This window comes from Podarcis gaigeae, assembly GCF_964106915.1.
Source record: "Podarcis gaigeae genome assembly, chromosome: 10".
In the NCBI taxonomy this organism is placed as follows: Eukaryota; Metazoa; Chordata; class Lepidosauria; order Squamata; family Lacertidae; genus Podarcis; species Podarcis gaigeae.
In genome coordinates this window covers 72819236-72837560 of record NC_139686.1, presented here as the reverse complement: position 1 = coordinate 72837560, position 18325 = coordinate 72819236, and the positions used below count along the sequence as shown (strand labels likewise).

The window sequence follows — 18325 nt, the reverse complement described above, 5'->3', positions numbered from 1 at the left end:
TAAAACACCTGAGGACCAACAGAAGTTCTTACATGACCACGAGGAGGACCTCCAGAAAGGAGCCGCAGCTTCTTGGCCACCACCACCACCGGGACCATCTCCAAAGCCTACACCGTCTGGATCTGGACCAGCATTACCACCTCCGGGATCGGAGGGAAACCTAGACACCCCACTGTAGACCCACCAATTAGACCAGGATGTCGCTGCAGCTTCTCAGTTGGAATATAAATGGCGGAAACTCTCCGGAAAAAAGAAGAAAAGTATTTCATATTTTGAAAAAAGAACAATTGGACATTATTTGCCTGCAAGAAACGCATGTGACAAGGCTCCACAGAAAAGTGCTAATTAGTAAAAGATTAGGCCAAGAATTTATCTCTTCGGATAAAGTCAAGAAAAGAGGAGTGGTGATATATGCAAAGGAGAGCCTGTCACCAAAATTTCTATTTAAAGATGAACATGGCAGAATTTTGGCGATTGAAATCCAGACACAAGGAGAAAAATTTTTGATATTAGGAATATACGGAATAGGAATATTAGGAATAGTAATATCACACAGCAAGAAATTGAAAGTGCCATTCAGAACCTTCAATTAGGCAAATCTCCAGGCCCTGATGGACTTACCTCCAAATACTATAAGGTTCTGAAAGACTATTTGATACAACCTTTGTTGGAGGTCTGTAACCAGATTATGGAGGGGAGGAAGACACCGGAAACGTGGAAAGAAGCCTACATCACATTGATACCTAAACTAGAAACTGAAAAGACCCAGCTTAAGAACTACCGCCCCATCTCACTCCTAAATGTGGATTACAAAATTTTTGCAGACATTTTGGCAAGTAGGTTTAAAAAAGTGCTTAATGAAGTGATCCATAAGGACCAGGCTGGCTTTCTCCCTGGTAGGCATTTGTTTGGCAACACAAGAAACATCATCAATATTTTGGAACTTTTACAAACAAAGCTCAACACTAGAGCGGTGTTAATTTTTATTGATGCGGAGAAAGCCTTTGACAACATTTCCTGGATGTTTATGAAGAAAAATTTGGAAGGGATGGGAGTGGGGCGGGGGTTTGAAAATGGAATAGAAGCAATATATTCAGAACAAAAAGCGAAATTGATAGTAAACAATGTGGTGACAGAGGAGTTTAAAATTGAAAAAGGGACACGGCAGGGGTGCCCTCTATCCCCCCTATTGTTTATTTCAGTTCTGGAGGTGCTATTGAACATGATTAGAAAGGACCAGTTGGTACAGGGAATTGAGGTCGGAGTGAAAGAATATAAATTGAAAGCATTTGCAGATGACCTGGTATTAACATTGCAGGAGCCAGTCTCTAGTACTAAAAGAGTGTTAGAATTAATTTCTGATTTTGGTCGGGTGGCGGGATTTAAGTTGAACAAGCAAAAAACTAAGGTTCTAGCAAAAAATTTGACAACTACAGAAACAGATGAGTTCGTGAAAGAAATAGAACTAAATGTGGTTAAAAAAGTAAAATACCTAGGGGTGTATCTGACCTCCAAAAATTTGAATTTGTTCAAAGATAACTATGAGAAATGTTGGTTAGAAATCAAAAGAGATTTGGAAACGTGGTCAAGATTGAAACTTTCCTTGTTGGGCCGAATAGCAGCTATTAAGATGAACGTATTGCCAAAAATGTTATTTTTGTTTCAGACCCTACAGATCGTGGACAAGGTGAAATGTTTTGGAAAGTGGCAGAAGGATATTTCTAAGTTTGTTTGGCAGGGCAAAAAGCCCCGAATAAAGTTTAAAATATTAACTGATGCGAAAGAAAGAGGGGGATTTGCCCTGCCAGACTTGAGGTTATATTATGAATCTGCAGCCTTCTGCTGGTTGAAAGATTGGATTTTGCTGGAAAACACTGATGTCCTAGATCTGGAAGGGTTTGACAATGCTTTTGGGTGGCATGCAATTTGTGGTATGACAAGGTTAAAGTGCACAAATTGTTTAAAAACCACATTGTTAGGAGAGCAATTTTAATGGTCTGGACAAAATATAAAGACTTATTGGAGAGTAAGACTCCGAGGTGGCTCTCACCGGTGGAGGCCAAGGCACGTAAGAGACCTAACATGGAGGCCAATTGGCCTAAATATGGGGAAATTATTGAAAAAATTGGAGACAATTGGAGGTTGCAGAGCTTGGAAAAATTAAAAAACAAGGTGCGAGATTGGTTGCATTATGCACAAATTCAAGAGGTCTTTAAAGTAGACAAGAAGGTTGGATTCCAGGTGGAAAAATCGAAACTAGAGACAGAACTGTTAGAACCAAAAAGTAAACTACTTTCGAGAATGTATAACCTGCTGCTTAAATGGAATACTCAGGATGAGACAGTCAAATCCGCCATGATAAAGTGGGCGCAGGATTTGGGGCATAACATTATGTTTGAAGACTGGGAAAGGTTATGGAACACCGGAATGAAATTTACGGCATGTAGTGCCTTGAAGGAAAACATTATGAAAATGATATACCGGTGGTACATGACCCCAGTCAAGCTTGCTAAGATATATCACCTGTCTGATAATAAATGTTGGAAATGTAAAGAGGCGGAAGGGACATTCTTTCACCTCTGGTGGACCTGCCCGAAAGTGAAGGCCTTTTGGGAAATGATTCATAACGAACTAAAACAGGTACTTAGATTTACCTTACCTAAGAAACCAGAGGCCTTCCTCTTGGGCATGGTGGACCAGAGAGTGCTTAAGAAGGACAGAACTTTTTTTATGTACGCTACTACAGCAGCAAGGATCCTGATTGCAAAACATTGGAAGACACAAGATTTACCCACACTGGAGGAATGGCACACGCAGTTGATGGACTACATGGAACTGGCCGAAATGACTGGCAGAATCCGAGACTTGGGAGAAGAAACAATCGAGGAGGACTGGAAAAAATTTAAGGACTATTTGGAAAAACACTATAAGTTGTATGAATGTTAAAAAATGCACCTTTTAGGAAACTCTAGCTTCAGTAATGTTAAACTAAAGAAATGGAAATTAAGGCAGAAGAAGTCTGAGATAGAATAAGGAAATAACTTTATTGTGTTTAAATGAAAATGTACATGATTCGGGTTATAACATATTTGAAATTGGATAACATGATAAAATGAAGGATACAATAAGTAATGAAATAAGTTAACAAATTGCTGATGTTATGTTCACAGAGAATGCAGGGTTGGGAGGATGTGGGGAAGTCCAATAGATTCGGAAAAAAGAACAAGAAAATTTGTAATCTTTTTATTTTATTCTTATAACATGCTTTTAATTCTTTTTTCTGTATTTTACAAACTTAATAAAAAATATTATAAAAAAAAATCAATGTCCTTGTTAATTAACCCTTTGGAAAAGCTGAGGTCTCAAAAGAAGCTCTGCTTTTTATCCAGTTGTTCAGCAAAATGTACCTTTTTATTTTTAGTTGGATATTGTTTTCCTACACCAAGTCAGTGAAGAAACATGTTATGCGATACTTTGCAAGAAATGTTGAAGGTGGAGACATGTAAGATGAGAGAAGATTGTTCTTATGTGGTTTTGTGTCCTTCTATTCTCTTGTGTCGGGATTAGCAACCAGGAGGCTGGACAGTTCACTTTAGGGATTTTGCTCCTCTCCTCACCTTCCAGGGAAACACAAAAGGGACCCAAGCAGGCAAATGAGTGTCTGGATCTATGTATGTCACCCAGACTTCCCCAACCTGTTGTCCTCCAGATGATGTTGGACCCAAGCTCCCATCAGTTGTAGCCAGCTTGGTGTCTGGTCAGAGAGGGTGGTAATTGTAGTCCAACATCTGCTGGGTGCCAAGTTGGGGAAAGATGAGGAAGGGCATTGGGTGAACAGTGGCAGCTTAAATAAACTTGTATTCTGTACTCAACATTTCTGTGTTCCAATTCTTCCTACTGATATGATTTGAGGAGTGAAGTCACTCTAGTAGAGTAAAATACAGGCTGTTCATTTTATAATATATACATACACCCTTTTTTTCTACCAACCTAGGCAGAAGAAACTAGAAGTGGCCATGGAGGAGGAAGGTTTAGCAGATGAAGAGGTAATGTGAATGTAATTTAAGCTGGAAGCTTTTACAGTTTACTGTTCAGAATTCATAGAATCATAGAATCCTAGAGTTGGAAGAGACCACAAGGGCCATCGAGTCCAACCCCCTGCCAAGCAGGAAACACCATCAGAGCATCAGAATTGGTGCTTAATGATTCACAGGCCTGCACTTGAGCGGTCTGTCTTGGAATCATGTTGTCTAGAAAGCAAGGGTAAGATGAAGAGAACACAGGTAGGAGGTAATAACGGCACCTTCTTGGTTGTGGGAAAGTAGGGTTGCTAGATTTGGAACAGGATAGAGTTATTCTGTAGAAGGAGCTGCCTTTTCCTTAAGGAGGAAGATAATCCCATATAATTGAACCAGTATTGATATTTTAATGGTTTCAAACACTTGTGGTCTTTTTTAGCATGGCAGATTCAGCAAGACTGCCTTTTATTGGCAAAGATTTTCAAACACTTTTTATTGGTTGGTTTGTTGTAATTGATTTTAGTGTTTATACTGTGCTGCAAGTCACTGTGGTTCATTTTTATAAGTAGAATACTAATGAATCATCATGCTCTAGTAATCCATTCCTTATAGCACCACGAGAGTGGGGATGATTCTGCAATAGTTTTTGCCATTATATTGACCTTGCAATTTTTTCATAACATAACACACATTGGCGCACGCTTGCTCCAGTGATTGAGAAGGCCAATGTCACACAATGATGTGACATCCCACATGCGATGTTGTGTGACGACATGACGTCACCACTGGATATTGAGGGGGCTTAGCACCCTCCTTTAAAACCTGGGGGGGGGGCAGGAGCCAGTGCCCCTGATAGCATGCTACAAGAGATGACTAGGAAAGTTGGGAAATCTCATGTTGACAGAAATGGGTATACATTGCCATCTTGTGGCTGTAAATGATACAAGATAAAAAACATTGAGTTTTTTAGAGGCACCCTATGATAGTAGAATCAGAGAAAGGCATTGTAAGGGACCACAAGGGTCATCTAGTCCAACCCTCTGCAATGAAGGAATCTTTTGCCCAATGTGGGGCTTGAATCCATGGCCCTGAGATTAAGAGTCTCATTCTCTACCAACTGATGTTTGTCTATTTTGCTCATGAAAACTATTATTTGGCACCTTTCCTAATATTAGGCAGCATGCTGAATTTTGCATATCAGTTATTAACCAATTTTCTGTTGAAGATGGCCTTGCGTGGACCTATAAAGTTCTGTTACACAAAAGCAGACCATTGGTCTATCTACCTCAATACTTTCAGTAGCAGCAGACTCTCCAAGGTCTAAGTGCTAGCTAAGATACCACTGCCTACATAACTATTATGACCAGGCGTGATATGTCTTTTTGGAGTAGGTCATTGGAGGAAAACGAGCCATAAGCCTGGGTTTGCCCAACAAGCCATTGTGACAGAAACAGCACAGAGGTGGTGTGAGAACTTTTTCAGCAGCAGGCACCATAAGCAATAGTTTGTTTTAAAATATTAAATTTTGTTTATGCTTAAATATTACATTTTGTTTATGTTTGAATATTAAATGTGCAAAAAAAATATGAATTCCACATATATGCCCATGGTGTCTGAACTGGCAGTGACTGATGAAGAACAAGACCTTGGGCTTGGAGAGGAGGCTCTATGAAGATGCTGGCCAGTGTGCAGCAGCTGTTGAAAAGGCAAATCCTAGGAGTCATAAGGAAAGGAATCAGAAACAAAACTGCCAGTATCAGAATGTCATCATATAAATTGATCATGTGATCACACCAGGAATATTGTGTATAGTTCTGGTCACTTCACCTCACAAAGGGATTTGTAGAGTTTGAAAAAGGTTCGGGAAAGGGCATCCAAAATTATCAAGGAGATGGAGCAACTCCCCTGTGAGGAAGGGGGACAGCATGCACCCTCGCCAGGGTGGGGGGGGAGTGCAGAGGGCGAACGGAGCCCACTGCGCCAGGCCAGCCCTTGCCGCCGAAGCACCGCCAGTGCAGGGCTGGCACGGGGGTGGCAGTGTGAGGAGCAGCCCTCCCTCGTGTGCCCAGGGCAATTGCCCCGGAAGCTCCCCCCGCTACATCCCTGCAGCACACACGGGTTGTTGTTTTCTGTTTAGTGAAAAGGTGAGTTAAAAGTGCATAAAACTATGCATGGCATGGAGAAAGTGGACGGAGAAAAGTTTTTCTCCCTTTCTTACACTGTACAGTAGAACCTCTACTTACCACCGCCTCTAATTGGGCCTGATCCAAGTTGCGACCGCGGCAAACCCGGAAGTAAATACCGAGTTTGCCGTAGTTCGCGCATGTGCAGAAGTGTCTTCTGCTGTTTGTGCACATGCAAAAGTGGTGGCCGCCACCTGCACATGCACAATGGTGCTTCTATCAGCAACCCAGATCGACTTACAGACAGACCTCCGGAACTGATTACGTCCGTAAGTAGAGGCTCCACTGTATTGCTAGAACTCGTGAGCATCCAGTGAAACTGAATGTTGTAAGATTCAGGACAGACGGAAGAAACACATGGTTAAAACTATGGAATTTGTGATGGCCCCCAACCTGGAGGGCTATAAAATAGGACTGGACAAATTCATGGAGGAAAAGGCTATGAGTGGCTGCTAGCCATGATGACTGCAGTCTGCTTCCAAGGTCAGAGGCAGGGAGAATGCGGTTCCTTGCATGGCTTCTTTGCAGGCTTCCCATGGGCACCTGGTTGGCCACTGTGGAAACAGGACAATGGACTAGATGGGCCATAGGCCTGACCCAGCAGGGCTATTCTTGTGTTCTTATTTTATGACACATTAACCACACCAATGGGACTCACTTAGTCCTTCCTCCCTATGGGAGGCTAGAGGGAATTATATACCATACTTGGTGATAGTAGCATTATAAACTGATTACCTGTTTATACCATTTTTGTATGAGTTGTGGATTTTCTCATGCTTAATATATATTTCAGAAAAAGCTACGAAGATCTCAGCACGCCCGCAAAGAAACCGAATTTCTGCGGCTGAAGAGAACAAGGCTAGGCCTCGATGACTTTGAATCCTTGAAAGTTATTGGAAGAGGTGCTTTTGGAGAGGTTCGTAATTTGTGTATTTTCTTAGGACCTCTTTATTTCAGGATACCTTCCTGTCAGGATAACTTACTGAACAATAATCCTGTTTATGGTATGCAGGGGGAAGGGGGACAACAACTACCAGACTTTTAGAATACATCTGAAGGCAGCCCTGTTTAGGGAAGCTTTTAATGTTTGATGTATTACAGTATTTTAATATATATTTTTTGGAAGCCACCCAGAGTGGCTGGGGAAGCCCAGCCAGATGGGCGGGGTATAAATAATAAATTATTATTATTATTATTATTATTATTATTATTATTATTATTATCTCAGAATTCTTCATTTTTTGTACTGCTCTCCCTTCCCTGACTGGCTCTTTGAGACTTTTTTTTTTAATAACTCTGATAAACATTCAGTAAACAATCAGTAAACTTAGGTTTCTCTCTTTTTTTTTTTTAATGATATTTTATTAGATTTTAACAGAAAAAAGGTTACAGAACAATAAACAGAAAAATAAAAAAGCACAAAAAGATACAAAAACCAAAATTTAACATAAAAAAGTAAAAAGAAAAATAAAAAAATAAAAATCCCTCTTTTCAGTTTCTTACCATTCATTTACTTATTTTCCTGACTTCCTCTCACCTCCCTTTTTTGTATTCCATTTAAAAGTTGGTTCAGCAAATTCATACCCTCTTATTTTACCCTTAATTGTTTATCTTCATATGTTATCACTTCAGATTTTCATCTAATATCAATCCATTCTTGCAAGTTCTTATTTTACCTTATTACTAGAACTGCTTCATTTCATTTCAACATCATTACCATTTAAAAATTTTACAGTTCAATTTACCATTAATTTCTTTAACCTTATCCTACCTTCTAAACCTTAAAATTTCGGAATTTAAACCATATTTAAGCTTAACTCCTTCAAACCTTTCTGCTAAAGCCAATTAATTCCTTTCCAGCACATTTTAGTATTTCATTAGTGTTACACTAATTCCAAAAGTAAAATAGTTTATAAAAAAGAGATTCTCATTCTGGATTTATCCAACGTCCCTTCTTCCTGGTTTCGGATAATGTCAGTCCTTACACCATTGTGTTCTATCCATCAATCGGGTATTCTAATATCAGAGGCTCTCAAGTCCCTTCTGTGCCCCCTCTGCAGGTTTTCTTGTTCCTGTTTATACTTGCACGCATCCCTGTCCCTTGTTGGATTCTTGCATATTTTCTTCCCTTTCTCCTTGGGGAGTGAATCTTCAGGGAGTTCCATACAGAAATATTCTCCATTTTCTTTTATCAGATTGTCCCATTCCCCAATAATCCACTCCCCAATATTTGATTTGTAATCCAAAAAGTAGTTGTTCCAAAAATAATCATCAACTTGTTTCACAGTCCCACCAGAGCTAATGACTTCCTTAACTCCAAAGTTTGGCAGATGTTCTCCAAGTTCAATCTTCCAATGTTGCAACTTTTGGTCATGCGGGATTTTGAGTCTCTGTGGGTTAAAGCCTCAGCGCCTAGGACTTGCCGATCAAAAGGTCGGTGGTTCTAATCCCTGCGGCGGGGTGCGCTCCCGTTGCTCGGTCCCAGCGCCTGCCAACCTAGCAGTTCGAAAGCACCTCCGGGTGCAAGTAGATAAATAGGGACCGCTTACCAGCGGGAAGGTAAACGGCGTTTCCGTGTGCGGCTCTGGCTCGCCAGAGCAGCGATGTCACGCTGGCCACGTGACCCGGAAGTGTCTCCGGACAGCGCTGGCCCCTGGCCTCTTAAGTGAGATGGGCACACAACCCCAGAGTCTGTCAAGACTGGCCCGTACGGGCAGGGGTACCTTTACCTTTACCTTTTATCTTTTGAGGTGCAATCGCTACCTCTTCCATCTTCCTCTGCCCTTGGACTTTCCTTGTTAAACCAGTTTCCTGTATTGGTTGTTGTGAGGTTTCTTTGACTTCATTTCCTGTTAGTTCATCTTTGACTTCATTTCCTGTTAGTTCATCTTTACTAATTGGAGCAGATATAAGATCCAACTTTTGGTTCATCAAAGTCACTTTCTCATCCAGCTGCTGCAGCACAGCATTTATTTTGCCAAGGGCAGCAAGTAAGGCTTCCTCCCTATTCATTTTCTGTCAAGGTCAAATAGCTGGTCCCACGGTCTGATTTTCACAGCTGTTATATCTTCCCTGTAAATTGCAACAAACACGCTGGCTAGCTCCCTCTAGGGGATACAATTACTATTTAACGTCCATTTTTAAAGTGTATCCAACAAAGGGAAATTTACTTTCGATTTTCAAATTCTTTGTTTCCTTTAAATATAATGCAAACAAGCAGAAAGCAGCATTAGACTTATTTTATTACTCTTTTAGTTCTATCTGTCAATAGTTTTTTCCGTTTTCAATTAGGAATCATCACCAACAATTTCTGTCCTGACATTCTGTCCCCAGGTTTGGGACGATGGGAGCTTGTATTCTTTCACTCTCTTTGCAGGATTAAAAGGTCAAAATTTCTTCCCCCCTTTTCTCCTGCTGTCAAGGGGGGGGCTATAGTTATAGATGCGGGAAATTTCAATCTTAAGATCAATTTTTCCGGCTTTTTAGCTTATAAGATCTTTGCTTCGGTCTATTTACAAAAAGCGGAAGGCGGACTTCCTGTTTACACCTTCCCGCTTCAGTGCCAAATTCAAAGTTGTTCCTTTGATCAAAGGGGGAATTCCTTTGATCTCCCGATCTTTCAATTGTCCTACTCACGGGTTGTTGTTTAAGAGCTGAATTGTCACAGGAAAGAGGACAGCGCTCTCCGACATCAGCTGTGCAGCTTCGCTCCGCAGAAGTAGCGATTGACTCTCAGCACTGCGCCAGCACCCCGTCTCACTCCGGAGCCCTTTGCAGGGTTCCTTTGCCAATGGGGGGGCACAAAAGGTGCCTGCCGAGTCCCACGGTCGCAGGCTTCACCGCCTGCGGTTTTCGAGAGGGTCCCCGCTTCGCTGCAGCGGTAGGACCTGATTTCTGCGGGGCTTTCTCCCTCTAGATTAGAGGGAATCCGCCATTGTCGGTGGCGCCGCCTCCGGAAGTTCTAAACTTAGGTTTCTCTCCCCTCACTCCCAATTTTCTCAGTTCTCCTTAGAGACCTTCCTTCTAATCTTCATGGATTTTAGTAGCATCTGTTGCTCTTTGTAGCAGAGATCAGGTGTTCATATAGATTGCCTGTTACGCTCACCCTTTTTCCAGTTTTGGAATTGCTATTCAACCAGTCTGCTGCATTTACCCCAGTATTGCAAATTTGTTAGCTTAACAGTATGCTTTAATAATGGCTTTAAAAAAAATTAATCCACAGGTCCGCCTCGTTCAAAAGAAAGATACGGGTCATATTTATGCAATGAAGATACTAAGAAAAGCTGACATGCTAGAGAAAGAGCAGGTATGTCTTTTTTGTATATTGCAAGCACTTCAAAACCAATAGTGATGATATGCAGTGTTGTGTGCAATATATATTTGTAGTATTGCTGAAAAAGGACCATACCTATTCCTTCAGCACATTTGTTGCCAGTAGGATGCATTGCCAGTAGAATGCATTAGTAGAACTGATAAGTTACTGAAAGATTAGTTTACCTGTTTATAGAGAAGTTGGGCAAGATAGAAGGATGAGTTGGCTGAGACTGAGATTTTTGAGATCTTCTTTGTGGTGTGGGAGGGTGGAAGACAGATAAGGCTGTCTTTAAAACAAAACACTGGGGACTGTGGCTATATATCCATGCCGTACTACTCTCTTTGGAGTCTTTGGAAAAGTGTGTGCTGCAAATCTAAAACAAATCTATATTTATAAACTTATTGGGAATTGTCCAAAACATATGCAAACCAAGGTACCACTGTACCTTGTGGTATTTAATTGTTTACTGTAAACTATTGTTTATTGTATTGTTTACATTGTTTACTGTGAGACAGAGCAAATTCACGTGAGCATGTATGATACATGATCACTACGCCTTAACACAAAAAGCTTGGTTCTGCGAAATGGACCTCAGTCTTGCAAATTGATTGAGCTTGTCTGACAGCTGTTACCTCTGTTGATAGCATAAATAGGCTTTCTTTGAAATTATTTGGCTTATATTGTCCAAGAGGGCAACGTAGAGGGAATGTTGAAGTCCCACTGAAATCAATGACACAGAGTTAAGTGCTAAAAGTTTAATAATATCAATGGCATTTCTATGCATTGTAACTTTCTGGGGAAATGTGTGTGTGTGTGCACACCCATGTACTTACACTTTTATATTATCTAGCAGTAATGTATTTCTGCATTGCATATGAAAATTGGTCAACTGGTGGTTTATGTAGGATAATAATTCTTTATGTATTGGCTATTGTGAACATTCTGTTTGGTTGTTCAATATTCACAACTATAGGTGGCTCATATACGGGCAGAAAGAGATATACTGGTTGAAGCAGATGGTGCCTGGGTGGTGAAGATGTTTTATAGTTTTCAAGACAAACGGAATCTCTACCTGATCATGGAGTTTCTACCTGGAGGTAAATAAATGGTCCATGCTTCATACCTGAAACCAGTGTCACTCGCTGGATTTAGAGCTGGGTGGAATCTAGACACATATAAAAACCGCTCTGAAAAGCCTTTTCTAATTTTAAACAGCACTTTTTAAAATACAGTGGACCTTCGGGTTACGTTACCTTCAGGTAATGTAACTTTTGGGTTGTAAACGCAGCAAACCCAGAAGTGTATTCTTCTGGGTTTGCCACATACGCAGAAGTGGCGCCTCTACTTGTGGATTTTTGGGGGTATGTACGGACCCCTGGAATGAATTACATTCATATCCAGAGGGTCTACTAGATTGAATTTTCCATAAGACTCACCATCATCATCTAGTGTCACATTGAATATTGCACTTAAAACTCACTTAAAACGTTTTATTTGCAGCTGTATAGCTGAGTCCCTGGACTGAGGAAAGTGTATAGCTATTCCCAATCATTTAAACACAATTAAAGGATGAGGAATGTTTTGTTCACACTGGCTTTTATTCTGTGACATAATGTAACAATACAAACACAGTTATTAAGGCTTAAGTGTATATGCAAGTGACTACATAAAATGTTTGGAGTCCCCCCAATATTTCATGAAAGAGCCTTCACCACTGCTCTGAACTGCTGAGTTTCGAAAATACTTAATGGAACTGATTGAGCTTGTGCCATTGTAAATATTTGGACTACCAAAGCCTATTTAATTGTAAAATCCTATAATATATATTTCTCCTTGATTCAGGAGATATGATGACATTATTAATGAAGAAGGATACTTTATCGGAGGAAGAAACACAGTTTTACATATCTGAAACTGTGCTGGCCATTGATGCAATTCACCAGCTGGGTTTTATTCACAGAGATATTAAGCCAGATAACCTTCTCCTGGATGCAAAGGTATAAGATAATTTTACATCTCCTGTACTTTCCTGTCTTCATTCTGACATTGGGTATTTGCAGCATACAAAGGCTGAAGGGACTGGCCAGTAGGACCATGGTAGAAAGCCATTCTTGTCCTTCACGATACTTTTATGCCATGGATGGGGAATACTTTTCAGCTCAATGGATGTGTTCCCTTCTAAGCAACCTCAAAAGGGAAGGGGAGCTATTGTTTTGTTTTACTTATTTACTTGTGTTTTTATCTTGTATTTTACTCTGTGAACCTCCCTGAGATCCTATTATGAAGGGCGGTATATAAATTTAATAAACAACAACTTTCCAAGGCCCAAATGCCAGGGATGGGTGAGGCCAGAGGCAGAAGCAGGCAGAGCAGCAAAGGTAAATTTTACCTTTGTACAATAAGCTAGTTTCTGCACACACTAGCGTGTCCTCTCTATTCTCCATCCAGACATGCAAGAGACACCAGAGTTCAAGGACACACTCCAGCCTGGCAAAAACACACTCTTATGCGAAGCAGGACCAGTAAGGGGTGTCAGCTGGGGAGAGTTCAGTTGGCCAGTTTGCAGGTTACCTGCTCCTGGTACATGCAAAGGTGTTAGAGGAAAGGAGTTGGAAAACAGGCTCCTCTCAACCGGAACAAAGCAGTGCTGTTGACTGAAAATCATTTTTTCTTTTCAAAATATGTGCCTTTGTTGTAATTCTCTTCTAGTTTTGGGCATTTTAAGTAAGGACTTGCAAGCTTTCTAAGGATTTTCGGTAGTTCAGCACCTAAGCTCATGTAATGTTTTCTTTCCATAGGGGCATGTAAAACTCTCTGATTTTGGACTCTGCACAGGTTTAAAGAAAGCTCACAGAACCGAATTCTACAGAAATCTTACACACAATCCACCAAGTGACTTCTGTAAGTACAGCCTGTTGTAGCTTAAAAGTATTAAACTACTCTGCACTCCCTCAGAGGCATTGACAGGTACACCGTACAGGTTAGGCATTATATAAGTGCATTATTCCTTTTGCCAGAACTCCTCTTTGAATGAGAACAGTGCCAAGTTCATACTTCTTTGCTGTGGCTGGTGTTCTAAAGAAACCTTTGCTCACTTGCTCCAGCAGCTGCCATTTTTGCCTGGTCTGGTGATATTAGCTGCTGCTAGAGAAAACGAACAATGGTGGCTTGGGAAAATAGAGCTGCAGAGAGTAAGTGCTGTGAGTTGGCAGTAGCATTGCTTTAGTCGTCCTCCTTTCCAAGACTGGGAGGACAGTAAACCAGGTGTTGCCGAAAGGTTCTCTTGTTGCCCTGCTAACTATTCAAAACTTTGGTAGATAATGTCAGCATCCTTCAGGGGTCGAGATGCCTGCTGGCTAGCTCCCAGCTGGATCATGCCCTTCCAGCTGTGACGATCCCCCGATCTCTGGTGCGACGTGAATCAGCGACTCAGACTTCAAAAGCCTGAGGATGCTATATTAGCAGAGCATACAGTGGTACCTCGGGTTACATACGCTTCAGGTTACAGACTCCGCTAACCCAGAAATAGTACCTCGGGTTAAGAACTTTGCTTCAGGATGAGAACAGAAATTGTGCTCCGGCGGCAGCGGGAGGCCCCATTAGCTAAAGTGGTGCTTCAGGTTAAGAACAGTTTCAAGTTAAGAACGGACCTCTGGAATCAATTAAGTTCTTAACCCGAGGTACCACTGTACTGTGCAAAGAGAACAGGCGTGAGGCTTGTGGAAACATACTAACAGCTAAAGATTTATTAAGCATAGATCAGGACAAAGAAAACATGTTGTCTCCCTTTCTTCTCCTCAGAGAGAGAGAAAAGCAAAAGCTATACACAAACGGAAGTTCCCAGCAGACTGTGCTGGATGTAAACAGACATGTGACACGCAACAATCCCACGTCTGCTCCTTAAGGTGGAATGGAATTTTCCAACAGATAAGAGCCTCTCCCCTCTCCAAATTAGATATGTATATTTGAAACAAGGCCATGTAAATTCAGCCTGGTCTACACATGGCAGCAAAATGTGATAGAATAGACTACCATTTTTCAAAGTTCCTTTTTTTAATTCTGTAAGTTAAAAAACACACAGACAAACTAGCATATGTTCATGCTCAGCTTTCTAACTCTCACTACTATGTGCCTACTTTTTGTTTGCAGGTGTTGTTGTTGTTTTAAAAAAACACACACATTGGCAAGCATTAAAAAATGGCACCCCCACCTGCAGTTTAAAGTGGTATGGCCTATTCAGCTGCCTAATTTTGCTCCATGTGTGGACGAGACCAAAGATCACGGCACAAAAACAAAACCTGGATACCCGTTATTCAGTTATAAACAAAGTCCATCTTCCTGTGTCTTCTGTGCTGAAGTCCTGTACAAATATTTGGCATTAACAGTTTCCAGTGTTGCATTCACTTTCCATCCCTTGCATCTATAAACCTTATTTCACACATTTACCTTTCTGTGGAGCTGCTTCAGAATAGCCTGATTCTGTATTGCGCTGGTAATAGGTTTTACGCAAGTTTGGAGAGGGGAGGGGGGAATGATGGCATTGGCTTTCATACCCTCATTCAGGAGTTGACCACTAGTAACCACATAATTCCTTCTTCCCTAAACATGGTTTTCGTTTGCACATTTACCAGTGCAGTTTCAGTATTAAACTATGCTAACGTAGCTCCCGTTGTACAGAGGTAACATTGGGATTGTGCCCTATCTGAATGTTTCTTGTGCTGGTAAAATTGAATGCAATAATGTATATTTTTGCAAATTAGCATTTCAGAACATGAACTCTAAGAGAAAAGCAGAAACATGGAAAAAGAATAGGCGACAGCTGGTAAGTACAGTTTTTGGTGAGCTTTGAGTGGTTTCTGCAAGGTTTTTCAGCATGATGGCCTTCTGCTGAAAAATTCATGCTTCAGCAACCTCTACTTGTCACCCAATCTCCTCAAGCAACTAAAAGGCTGTTATTAGATGACAGGTGAATGCTTATACATTATTATAACTCAAGTTAATAAGATTGCCAGAGTATTGACTAAAACTTTTTCTTAAAATCATCTTGCTTTTAGGCATACTCTACTGTTGGGACCCCAGATTATATTGCTCCAGAAGTTTTCATGCAAACGGGTTACAACAAATTATGTGATTGGTGGTCTTTGGGAGTGATTATGTATGAAATGCTAATAGGTAAGAATTATTGACCCCCTTCATCTTTTTTTGACCCTTTTCCAATGAGAATAACACTTTCTCTGAGCGTTTTGACTTGCTAGGTTTATATTCAGTCCTGCGTCTGATTTATAACTTTTCCTGTAATTTAGTCTAAATCTGACATTCAAATCAGTACAACATTTTTAATGATTTCCCCTCCCCCCCCCATTTCTTCAGGTTATCCCCCTTTCTGCTCTGAAACACCTCAAGAAACATATAGGAAAGTTATGAATTGGAAAGAGACCCTAGTATTTCCACCTGAGGTGCCCATTTCAGAAAAAGCCAAGGACTTAATTCTAAAGTGAGTTGATGCTTCTGTTTTCTTCCACTACCCTTTTCCTGCTTGTGGAACAAACACAATGATGCGCAGCTTTGTTAGCACTGAGCATGCAATGTAGAGCCCTTTGGTTATTGCCTTACCACTGTGGGAGCCTCTGCCATGTACATAGGTACTCTCCAGAACAGTATTGCTCTTCTCACAAACGTGGATGATAGAGTGGGAGGTAAGTGAATTGGAAGCCTTCTCCCATGAATTCAGGCTTCCAGTGTCAATGGGGCATGAACTTTTCACAACGCTGGCATTATGTCAGAAAGTACCCCTAGTAAAGCCCGATAAAATCTGCTTTGTTAATCCATGTTTTGAAGTAAGTGAAGTCCAAAAAATTGTAAGCTGTTGAAGTTATTGTGGAAAATCACTCCTGAAATTAGGAGCAGAAGCAAGATTCTGCAGGAAAGATCCTTACAATAAGTTAAGGCAAAACCTTTAATTGGCAGTGTCCAGTTGCGTAATGTGGGCAAAATAGTAGGACTAGCTGATCCAGTTTAGCAATGTAGATGCCAGTGTTTTAAGCATTTTTACCCTGCTCTTCAGCCAATAAAGGCTCAGCTTGCATAAGATTAAGAATGAACGAGAAGCAAGACAGTCCCTGCCTGCAGGCTTGCAATCTAAAAGTCATGACTCAAAAGGAAAAAGGATTGGAAAAGGAAGAGGAAAACAAGTGAACTCAAGTGACACGACTTCTTAGAGTTTTTTCGGTAGCCTGCTTGAGTGGAAGCAGTTCAGAGAAAGGAGGATGCAAACGAAGCAGATCTCTTCCTTCTTGTTCCATTTCTCCCTCTGCTGCAGCCAGATATAGCCTAAATATTTTGAGCCAGCATGCTGCTGAGTAACTTCTTGGTTCTGTTTATTAAAAAATGGTTGTCCTTGTTCTTCTTTAGCAAAAACAGCTCTTAGGTTCTTGTACATTAATAGAATTGAAGATACAGGAGGGGTTTAAAGGTGATTTCAGTGCAGGAAGGAATCCAAACTTAATACTTCATGGACCTTTGTTTATGCTTGTATTTTTACATTTGACATATAGTTGTGTCACATCCACATATCTTACCTCACTGTTGTGTTTCAGCTGAGGAGGTAATGCACTTTCCCTGCATTCAGCTTGTAATATTTTTACCCAGGGACAGTGCTATTCTTCCCCCACACCACATACACTGCCTCTCTGAGAGTGCATTGACTTCTCTTAGGATTGGAGGCTGTGTACTCCAGCTTTATGGAGCACCACTGCAAGCTGAAACTGACTTAGCACGAAGGCAAAATCTGGAGTTGTGTTGGTGGCTAAGTAGTACCTGGTTGGGTGGGATTTAGCTGTAGTATTAGTAGTAGCAGTGCTCTACTGCCCTGCTGCCGCCGTTGCCCACCATCTTTTTTGTTTTTGGGGTGCTAGTTTAATACTATTTTCAGCCCTGAGTAGACTGTCACTCCCTGGGATTTATTGTATGTATGAATGCATGACTGATTTACAGTGGATCTTCCTGGCTGTAACTGTGTAGTACAGTTGGTTGCTTATTCCTATATGCAACTGTATGGCTGATTTTAGCTGGAATGGCTTTCCCCAGGCTTATAGCAAAATGTGGTGTTGTAGTGAAGCTGGTCCAGCCTGCCTCTCTTTTTCCCAGCAACAGGAGTTGTAAGGGAGAGGCAGTGGTGCTATTTGTGTTCTAGAGCACACTTGGTCCAGCACACACTCAGTTTGGGGGGGGGGGGGACAGCACTTTTGTCAGGGTCTAGCACAAACTGATGAAAAACATCTTCCCGCTCATGACTGTGCTTGGTATGTAATGCTGCTCTTCACTGTTTCACTGTCCTAGAGTTGTCTTCACAGCCCATTTCTCTTGGCTCCTAGGAATTGTATTTGGCACTTTTCTTTGTCAGTCCAAGGGGGTCCCTCTAGCAAAATATTGGATCCCCACTCTCTGGAGCTGGCCATTTTTAGAATTGTTTTCTCCCCACTTTTAATTAGAAGAGGATTGTTTTTAGTCCATTGTTGTATTGAATAGTCAATAATAATGGGACTGACTTGCCAGACTGTCTGTTTGTTTGTTTGTTTGTTTGTTTGCTTGCTTGCTTGCTTGCTTGCTTGCTTGCTTGCTTGCTTGCTTGCTTGCTTGCTTACCTATCTGAACTTGCTGCATGCTGGTATGTAAGGTAGTTTGCTTCAGTGCTAGAAATTTACAAGGTATTTTTGTTGCTTAGTCGACTTAGTCGTGTTCGACTCTCCATGTCCCCATGAACCTGAGCATGCCTTGGAAACTCTCACTTTCTTCTCAAAGCTTCTCCT

At 41.1% G+C, this 18325-nt stretch overlaps 1 protein-coding gene across 2 annotated transcripts in view; it reads left to right on the top strand.

Annotated features, from left to right (window-relative positions):
* The window catches only part of STK38L (serine/threonine kinase 38 like), a 55794-nt gene that overhangs the window by 29662 nt on the left and 7807 nt on the right, over positions 1–18325 (top strand). For both annotated transcript variants that reach the window (XM_083701573.1, XM_083701574.1), the window contains exons 3-11: positions 3995–4046; positions 6996–7118; positions 10425–10508; positions 11491–11614; positions 12360–12514; positions 13316–13418; positions 15278–15339; positions 15572–15689; positions 15888–16011. In XM_083701573.1, the coding sequence (XP_083557699.1) occupies positions 3995–4046; positions 6996–7118; positions 10425–10508; positions 11491–11614; positions 12360–12514; positions 13316–13418; positions 15278–15339; positions 15572–15689; positions 15888–16011 (945 nt within the window). The remainder of the gene's footprint in view (positions 1–3994; positions 4047–6995; positions 7119–10424; positions 10509–11490; positions 11615–12359; positions 12515–13315; positions 13419–15277; positions 15340–15571; positions 15690–15887; positions 16012–18325) is intronic.